General features: G+C 42.7%; 1 protein-coding gene across 1 annotated transcript in view; it reads right to left on the reverse strand.

Annotated features, from left to right (window-relative positions):
- The window catches only part of GLOD5 (glyoxalase domain containing 5), a 25,533-nt gene extending 15,534 nt beyond the window's left edge, over positions 1 to 9,999 (reverse strand). The window contains exons 1-4 of the mRNA XM_027836810.1: positions 9,794 to 9,999; positions 9,168 to 9,305; positions 7,101 to 7,256; positions 3,173 to 3,310 (exon numbers count right to left, since the gene is read on the reverse strand). Of these exons, the coding sequence (XP_027692611.1) occupies positions 3,173 to 3,310; positions 7,101 to 7,256; positions 9,168 to 9,305; positions 9,794 to 9,796 (435 nt within the window). The 5' untranslated portion in view covers positions 9,797 to 9,999. The remainder of the gene's footprint in view (positions 1 to 3,172; positions 3,311 to 7,100; positions 7,257 to 9,167; positions 9,306 to 9,793) is intronic.
- Positions 10,000 to 10,409: the final 410 nt, after the last annotated feature.

Here is a 10,409-nt window from a genome sequence, read left to right on the forward strand (position 1 = left end):
TTTTTCACAACATGACTACTATGGAAGTGTTTTGCATGACTATACATCTACAACCTGTATCAAGATGCTTGCCCTTTCAATGAGGGTGGGTGGGGAGGGAGGAAGGGAGAAAATCTGGAACCCCAAGTTTTAAAAACACGTGTTAAAAATTAAAAAAAATTAAAAAAAATGTTTACAGCAGCACTTTTTGTGATGTGGGGGGAAGACCGACAGCAGATCGGACCTCAAAGTCAGGCAGACAGGTCCCACCCCCCCCCGGCCCCCCCCCCCCCCCCCCCCGCCCCCCCCCCCCCGCCCCAGACCCTGCCCCTCGTGCAGCGCGCATGCGCCCGCACACGCGCACGCGCACGCACACAATGACGGCTGCCGTGAAAAGGCCTCCGACCTAACTAAATGATGCCAGAGTGTCAGGCCGGGCGGCCAGCGTGATCTCTGAGCGCCCCCCAGAGGAGAGAGAGGAAAATGAGGCGACAAAGCCCACGCGGGGCGGGGCACCGCCCTTCTTCCTCCTCCCCTCCCCCCACTTCCCCCCCTCAATTTCAGAGGCTTCTTTCTTTTGTTTTGTTTTGTTTTGTTTTTAGCAAAAATGAGTGTTGTTCTTTGTCAAAGACTTTTCCTGCATCTGTTGGGACAAGCATGGGATCTGATATTTTTTACTTTGTAATACGATGAATTATATTGAGTTTTTTTGCCCTAATATGAACCATCCTCTCATGCCTAGTACAAATAATGAATGATTTCTTGGATAAATCCCTATAGTTTGACAGAATTTTGTTTAAAATTTTTGAATCAACGTTCATTAATGATATTGGTCTATACTTCTGTGTTTTCTCATTCCTGTTTTACATATTAAATGACGTATTTGTCTCATCCAAAGCACTGTGTTGCTTTCTTTCTCAGTTTTTCAGAACAATTCATTCAGTATGGGTACAAATTGTTCTTTAAAAGTTTGATAGAATTCTCCTGTGAATCCACCGAGACCAAGAGTTTCTTTTGTCTGGTTTGTTTTGGAGTTCCTTTACAACTCTTTCTGTTTCTGAGAATGGATTCTTTCAGATCTCTGTTCGGTCGTCTGTTAATCTGGATCTTTTATATTTTGAAAGTTTTCCTCGATTTCTTTTGTGTTCTCAGTTTTGGTAGCATATGACTGTGTAGAATGTATTCTGATTATTATTTCTTCCTGGCTTTACTGTGCTTCCTGATGGGGTGCTTGGGTGCTGGTGCTTGTGCTTGTTCTTGGACCCCAATTTCTCCCTAGCCTCGGAAACACTGTCTCTGACAACCACTCCCCAGCCCAAGGACACCGTGCCTAGCAGTTACTCATGCTTGGGCCCCAGCAAGGCCCTTATCTCTCTCCCTGGTGCAGCCACACAAAGCTGGGTGAGAGTGCTGGGCTGCTCAGGCCCCAGCCCTCAGATCATGTCTCTGGAAGCCTCCCAATGCCTTAGTAAGTTCCCGTCTTGTGAGAAAGCTTTCCCTCCTTGCAGAGCAGTCTCTCATCAAGACAGAGGGAGAGGGGTGCCTTGCCCAGCCCAAGGAGTTTTGTCCTTGGCCGGCCCAAGGACTCTTCCTCCTGCCAGACTCCACAGATCCATACCTCTGTCATCTCCCTCCCTGTACTTTCCCATCCATAGCTCCCAAAGACACCTGGACCTCTAGATTGCCCAATCAGTGTCCCTGGCATTCCTCTCCCGTATAAACTCTAGCTCCATCCTCAGTCTCTCGCAGGTTCCTTAAGAATCCTTGCCTGCTGAAAAGCGTAACAATAAATCTTTGCCACCTTGACCTAAAGAATGCTTGAGTCTGTGATTTCATTCCAGACGACCCCGTCCTGTACTCCAGTCTCTGAGGGGTCTCAACCTCCCAGACTGCAACACTTTCCTTTTGCTCATTTGCTATTTTGTTCATTTGATTTTCTGCCCTCCTCTTTTTAATCATACTGGCTAAAGGTTTCTCAGTTTTATTAGCATTTTCAAAGAACCAGCTTTTAGTTGTATTTACCATTTCTATAGGTTTTTTTTTTAAGTTTCCAGTTTATCTATTTCTCCTCCAATTTTTAGTATCTCCTCTTTTGCACTCGTTTTAGGTTTATTTGTTTGCTTTACAATTTGTTGATTCCATATTCAGTTTATTAATCCTCTCTGTTTCTATTTTGTTAGTGTATGTTTTCAGGAATATGATTTTCCCCTGAGAAATGCTTTAGAAGCATTCTTTTTTCAATTTTTTTATTTTTTAAACATTTTAAATTATTTTTAACATTTTCTTTTTAAATTTTGAGTTCCAAATTCCCTCCCTCCTCTCCCATCTACTGAGAAGACAAGCAATACATCAATTATACATGTGAAATCATGCAAAACATCTTTCCATATTAGCCATATTTTTTTCTAAAAAGCAAAGAACAGAAAGTAAAAAAATTATATTGTGATTTGCACTCTCTTTTTGTTCTCTCTTTTTTCATCAGTCCTTTGGATTGTCTTGGATCACTGTATTGATCAAGTAGCCAAGTCTTTCACAGGTGATCATCATTATAACACTGCTGTTACTGTGCACAATGATCTCCCAGTTCACTCAGCATCAGTTCATAAAGGCCTCCCCATGTCTTTTTTGAAACCATCCCCTCATCATTTATTATAGTAGAGTCGTATTCCATTAGAATCATAAATCACAGCTTGTTCAGTCATTCCCCAATAGATGAGCATCCCCTCAATTTCCAATTCTTTGCCACCGCAATGTATGGGATGTTCAGAGAGGACTAGCTGGGCAGACAGATAGCAGATTTCCTGTTTGGATATTTGGAGAATGTTGCGGGCCCTCCTTTGGACTAATTTCAAATTCAACCTTTAAGAGAGAGGGATTTCATGGTGTCTCAAGTAGAAGGCCTTCTATAGACACTGTCCTCCCTCTTGGAGTGATTAATACACATGGACACCTTCTTTCTGGAGGTTTAGGGAAGTAGCTCTCACACCATATCACCCAAGGCCCCTAAGTGTCATACACATGTATAATGTGCCCCACAGATGTAATGTGTACAATGCATGGTATGGTACATCCACCATGTCATGTGAATATGTGATATATCCAATTATGAAATATTTGGGGGGGGGGTGCTACAAGAAGGAGGAAGATGAAGTGAAAGAGACACTTTGCAAAGAATAATGCTAGAGAATCACACCTTGTATCCAACATGTTCTGTGATATACTTGGAAACTTCAATCAGATTCTTGTCAGGATCTCGGAAGTACACTGATTCGATTGGCCCCAGAGCTCCAGTTCTGGTCACTGGGCCTTCTTCAATAGGGATGTTGCAGTTCTATTACAAGGAGAGGAAGTGAGTCATTCTCATGGATCAGTTCCAAACTAGAAAACATCAGAAGGAGTTGTATCTCAGGGAATGCATTTAGAAGCATAGACAGTTTCTCAAAAGTCCCTCAAAGTCAATTAGTTTCACACCTTCATATTACAGAATTTCTAAAAGGACCTCAAATACCATCCATCTAATCTAGCTCAAAGTAAAACAAGAATCTTGCCCACACTGCAATATGCCCCCAGAATGTCCCCAAATAGCCCTCCTTCCCCCTCCCAAAGAGCCATCCCATAGAACAAAGAGAAAAAGAAAAGAAAAAAGAAAAAACTGATCATATCATACATAAGTCTGTACCCCACCTGAGGCCCTCTCACCTCTGCACAAGGGTGGGTAGAAGTGTCATCTCAGATCTCTCCTTTCAAGGCAAGATTGTCCTTTGCAATTTTATGTGTGCAATTCTCCTCATCCACATTGGTGTACTTAGTGTGTATGTTATTTTCTGGGCTCTGCTTCCTTCTCTCTGCATCAGTTCAGGTAAGTCTCCTCATGCTTCTCTGTATTTCTCACCCCCATCATTTCTTACAGCGCGGTAATATTCCGAGAATCACATACCCCCATTTGTTCAGCCATTCCCCGATTGATGGGCATCCACTTTGTTTCTAGTTCTAGACTCTCACAAAAAGTGTTGCTATCAATATTTTGGTGTAATTAGGGACTTTCTTCTTATCAATGGCCTCTTTAGGGTTCTAAACTTAGGGCAGCTAGGTGGTGTCATAGTAGAGTGCTGGCCTTGGAGTAAAGAAGACCTGAGTTCAAATCATGCCTCAGACATTAGCTGTGTGGCCCTGGGCATTTATCACTTAACCTCTCAGCCTCAGTTTCTTCATCTGTAAAATGGGAATAACAGCATCTACCTCCCAGGACTGTTATGAGGATCAAATGAGATGACATTTATAAAGCACTTTGCAAATTTTATATAAATCCTAGCTATAGATAGTTTTATACAAACCTGTATAAATGCTAGCTACTAGCAGCAGCAGCAGTGGAATCTCTGGATCAAAGGTTGTGGACATTTTAGCCACTTTATTTGCAAAATTCCAAATTGCTTCACCATAATGGTTGTATTGATACACACCTCCACAACAATGTCTTAGTGTCCCTTCATTCCACAACGCCTCAAATATTGACTATTCCCATATTTTGCCAATTTTTAGAATGTGAGGCAAAATTTCAGGGTTGTTTTGATTTGTATTGTTCTTTATATTTATGCTTTGGGGCATTCTTTTATATGATTGTTAATAGATTGCAATTCTTCTTTTAAAAAAGGTTCCCATCCTTTGATAATTTATCTACTGGGGAGTGGATTTTGATTATATACATGTGTATATCTGAGTTCAGATCCAACCTCAGACACTTACTAGTTGTGTGACCCTGGGCAAGTCACTTAACCTCTGTTACTCTCCACTAGAGAAAGAAATGGCAAAGCTCTCGAGCATCTTCACCAAGAAAGCCCTATGGACAGTACTGGTGTGCTGTATACAATCCATGAGGTCACAACAAGTCAGACATGACTGAACGACTGAACAACAACAAAGAGGTGTGTGTGTGTGTGTGTGTGTGTGTGTGTGTGTGTGTGCCCACATGTGTGTTGGATACTAAACCTTCGTCAGAGAAATTTGATACAGAGATTTTTTCCCATTTGACTACTTTCCTTCTTGTCCTAAATGCATTAATGTTGTCTATGCAGAAGCTTTTCAGTTTCACATAATCATTTATCTATTTTATCTTTTGTAATTACTTCTAGTTTGGTCAAGAAAACATTTCCTACCAATAGCTGTATAAGGCAAATGACCTGTTTCTCTTCTAATTTTTTTGTGGTATGATCGTTAAGACTAAGATCACGTACCCATTTATAACGTATTGTGGAATGTGGTGTAAGATGCTGGCCTAAGCCTAATTTCTGCCAGATTGATTTCCAGTTTTCCCAATAGTTTTTTTCTTTTAATAAATAAGGAGTTCTTTCCTACGTAATTTATGTTTTCTGGTTTATCCAACACTAGGTTATTGAGTTCCATTGTTTCTTATTCTTCGTTGTCTAGTCTGTTCCATTGATCTATTCTCTATTTTTAACCAATACCAAATGTTGTTTCTTCTGTTTTTAATACAGTCTGATGTCTACAAGTGGTATTTCTTTTTTTACTCCTACCTCTTTTCATTATTTCCCTTGATATTCTAGATCTTTTCTTCTTCACATTATTTTTCTTTTTCATTACCAAGTGTTACAAAGTATCCCTTTGATAATTTGATTGGCATAACATTAAAACCGTAAATTAACTGGTGGTGGTGTCATTTTCATTATATTGGCACAGTCCAGCTATGAGCACTGAATATTCCACCAACTATTTAAGTTATTCTTTATTTTTTCAGGGAGTATTTTATAATTGAATCTATATAAGTATTTTGTATATTTGTGGCCAGATATCTTACGCATTTTGTAGTTATTTGGAATGTGATTTCCCTTTCTATCATTGCCTCTTGCGTTTTATTAGTATTACATAGAAATGCAGTTGATTTTTGAGGGATGATTTTGAAACTGATGACTTTGTTGCAGCTATTAATTGTTTCCATTTGTATTTTGCTCATTCCTTGGGATTTTCTAAGTAAACCGTTATGTCATCAGCAAATAGGGATTTTTTTATTTCCTCTTTATCTATCTTTATGCCTTTAATTTATTTCTCTTGTCTTATTGGTATTAACAGCACTTCTAGAAATGTATCAAGTAATAGTGAGGAAAGTGGGTCTCCTTGCTTACGCCTGTATTTATTAAGAACACTTCTAGTATATCCCTATTGCATATGGTCTTTGGTTCTGGTTTTAGATAGCTACTCTTCGTGATATTAAAAAGGTCCCTCTGTGCTTACACTTTGTAGAGCTTTTCACATAATGGAGTGTTATACTTTATTAAAGGTTTTTTTTGGTGATGAGGAACCGATTACCTCTGGAGACAGTCCACTCCACTTTTGTATTATACTAATTACACAAATAGATTCTCCAAATCAATTAGGAGGAATTATGTTGATCCTAAGTATGCTATTTCATATTCTTTCCTTTAGAATCTTCAATATGTCAGTCATTACTTAGCCTGTCATTCAAGGCTCTCCTCAATAATGCATAAACTACTTTGAGTAATTTTAATGTTGTTGAATAACCAGGGCTTCTTTTGGCAATTAATCAAACAACAAGCATTTATTAAGCATTTAGCATATGATAGGCACTATGCTAAGAGCTAAGAGTACAAAGCAAGGTAAAGTTGGCATTCAGAAATGTTCTTTAGGGGCAGCTAGGTGGCACAGTGGATAGAGCACTGGCCCTGGAGTCAGGAGGACCTGAGTTCAAATCTGACCTCAGACACATAACATTCACTAGCTGTGTGACCCTGGGCAAGTCAGTTAACCCCCATTGCCTGACCAAAAAAAAGTCAGAATTGTTCTTTAGCTCTTCTGAATCTTTTCAAAGCAAGATGGAGCACAGGGATGAGATTAAAAGATGATCTATTTAGAGAGATAGATAAGGCCCCTGGGTCCCTTCTGGGACCATTTCCAGCCTGGATTCCTATCCAGCATTTAGCAGGATCCTCCTTTCCCTACTCCCTTCTCTGTCTTTACCCCTGTATCTGGTTGTAGCCCCCTCTTCTCCTTTATACAAATCAGTTTGTCAGAGATGAGGTAACAGTGCCCTAAATCTAGGTCTTAATCCAGATGGACATTCCTCTGGCCATCTCTGCTATCTCACCTACCTTTAGATGTTCCACCACCTCATGGAGAGGGCAGTCCGTAATCAGGCAGACATCTATGGATCCTGGCACAGGGTTGTGGGCTTTGGGTTCAAATTCCTTCCCAACCTCGTGAAGATTAAATTTCTGATTCCCAAAGCACAAGGCTTTCCGGTTTCCCTGTTTGTGCCAGAGTCAAGAATAAGGATAGAAGAAAAAGCAGTAATGCAAGAGGAAAGATCCCCGGGGGCAAGACTGCAAAGGTCTCTCCTGGCCCAGGTGCTACACAGGCCTGCAACACTTTCCCTCCTTGGTACCTATCATCAGCTCTCCACTCCCATCTCCCTGCCTGACTGGGTTGGGAAGCCAGGGACTGTTGGGACATTTTCCAGGCCCACCCCTTCTGTAGACCCCAGTTCACCAGGGTCCATGTTCTTCAGACCCGGAGGTCTCTGGGCAGTCTCAGACAGAAGGGCATAGAGAGTCTGACTCCCCATGTCCTGGGCAAGAGTGCTTAGGCTCCCTCCTCCCCTGACCCTCCACTGATCAGGGTGAAACCCTGAAAGATACTGGCTGCCCTCCCAGAGTAGCCAGGCCCAAGTGGAGCAAGAGAATTTCCAGTAGGCCTTGCCTCACCTCAGCAGAGACTGACAGGATCTCTTATGTCACCTCTCATTCATTCCCCAGCCAGGTGTTAAATGCTGTCAGTCCCAATCCCTCAGCTAAAGTCAGAGAACAGAACTTCCTAGAGCCCAGTCCCATACTGAGAAGGCAGATGGTAGGAGCCGTCCATCAGCAGTAGGACAAGGGGGCAAAAGATTCACCAATAGAAAATACTGTTGAATATCATCTATTATCTGAAAAATGATTTGAGCATTTGGGATTTGATAAGTAAAGGCTTCACCCTCACTTGAGCTGTTGTTCATGCTTGTAAAAGTTGCAAATGGCCCTCCCTTTAGGTATAGGCTTGGTCCTTCAGCATTTGCCCAGCTGCACGTACACGCTGCCTGGTTAACAAAGTGTTTTGCCATGCCACATTCCTCCCACCAAACCTATGCAGTAGGTAATGAGTATTATTGTCCCCTGTGGGAGGAGCTAGATCTGCTGGCTTCCACGTGTGGGACAAGAAGCTGCTGCCATTGAATCTAGAGTAAACTAAAATGGCTGAGACTGTTGGCCAGTGACAGAGGAGACTGAGATCCTGGAGCTGGGAAATGCAACCAAAAAGCAACCCAAGGGCTGAGACTGAGGAGGGCTAGCATGGCACCCACTCTTTGATCCTGAAAGGAGTCCTGGGTACACACACACACACACACACACACACACACACACACACACTCAGATAGACACACACGCTTCTTTCTTTCCACAGGCCAAAGATCTGGGATGTTAAATGGGAGGAAGTTTATGAGATGACTGCAGGTGGATGACTCCCTATAGGAGCACAAGACCCATTATCTTTCCCATGTAACACAGAGTGCATTTAAGGTTAGGGTTAGGGTAAGTAGTCGGAACAGTTGTGACCTGAGAGAGGAGAATACAGACACAAAGGCCCAAGAACTCTGTATGGGCCAGCTATCATACTTTCATTTCTATTTCACCCCCTTGATTAAATTCCAAACCTGGCCAGTGCCAAAGGCACAATGTCAGCTGTGGTAGACTGAGCGCCCTCTTGTGACCAATGGAGATGATGTAGCCTATTCAGAAAGCTATCCCATGTGCCTGGTAGCTCAAATGGACACTCTGTTACTGGATAATTAATCCAATGACCCTGTATTCGCCATGTTTTCTCACCAATAATAATCATAATAGCTAATATTTATATAGTACCTACTATGTGCCAGGCATAGTGCTAAGCACTTACTTGAACTATTACAATTCCTGCTCTAAAGCCGCATCGGATTACAGGCCATGCCAGTGGGCTGCCAGGTTTCGAGGCTCATCTACAAAGAGCTGGCCTCCAGTCAGTAATTGATGAATTATTAAGGCATGAAAGGCTTGAGATGTACATTGGTGGAGAATCAGCCACGCGATGAAATAACACAGATTCCTGCAGGAACCAATGAATACGTGTAATGAGAGTGAGATTACCTTGAACGTCACCACTTCCATGCCCAGCGATTTTGCATAAAAGGATGTAGTTTCTTCAATACTCTTCACAGTCATCACCAGGTGGTCTATTCCATGGATGAGACATGAGGACAGCACCTTACTGCAACCACTTCGAGACTGAGAAAAGTGGAAAGAGATTCCATCTGTCTTCGTTGACTCCTCTCTCCCGCTCCCACTCTCCTTCCCCACCCCAATTTTACTGGGAAATGTCAGTTCACATGTTCTATATGTGGTCTTTCTAAACATTTTAATTCTCAGGAGGTAAATAATATAGTCACTCCTGAGCTTCTTTTCTCTTTCTGACTAGCCTGGCTTTCTCTCATTTCTTCTTCCGTTTCTCTCCTCCTTCTTTGTTCTCTTCCCTTCTTCCCTTTTTTTCTCTCCTCTCCCCCACCCCCTATCTCTTGACTCTCTCCCTCCATTTCAATCACCTGAGCAATGAAGGTGAGGGCAAATTCCAAGATAGAAACAGGAAATCACCAGGGTCCCTGAGGATTTCAAGGAAAGAGAACAAAGGAAGATCAAAGGGCTAAGTACATAGATTACAAAAATGCCAGAAAGCCAGAGGAGGGAAAAGGATATTTAAATGTCAATGTTTTCCAGACCATTTCCTTCGCAAAGGCTGTCTCGTGCCCTGCCACTGGATGGCTCTGTTGTCTCTTGCTTGTGACTTTGTGGTGAAGGCAAAAGTGATGTGGATCCGTCCCTTCTCCCTTGCTGTTGTGCTCCCTGGAGAGAGGAGTCTCAGCCTGGCCTCTTTCTGCCCCAGCTGGGAAATGACCTTTCTCCCAGCCAGAATGACTGGGAGCTAGCTCTGTCCAATGCTAGTTCTGGCTCTACTCAAGCCAGCCCCTTCCGGTAGGGGCTGGAGTCCACAGGTAGGAGGAGGAGCCTTTTGTACTGCTGGCTTTTCACCCCAATTCCATCAGGATGCAGGCTTTCGGCAGGCACAGCCCCAAGGCTCTACTTGGGCCTAGCTCAGCCAAGTCAGTTCCAGAGGTCAGAGTCCAGGTAAGGAGGAATCTCAGGCCACCAGCTCCTACCTCCCTCTTCTGCCAGATGCAGAAGAGCTACGGGCACCTCGTGAAGCCAAGTATACACAGGTTAGTCTCTGCTCACAGCCCCTCCCTCTGATTTAGGTTAATCCAAGATGCCACTAAATTGGAAGCAACCTGAAGGTTGGGCACGTTTCTGAAGCCCTGAGTGGAGAGTCTGATTCAA

Source organism: Vombatus ursinus, unplaced genomic scaffold, assembly GCF_900497805.2.
Source record: "Vombatus ursinus unplaced genomic scaffold, bare-nosed wombat genome assembly UNPS02014819.1, whole genome shotgun sequence".
NCBI lineage: Eukaryota > Metazoa > Chordata > Mammalia > Diprotodontia > Vombatidae > Vombatus > Vombatus ursinus.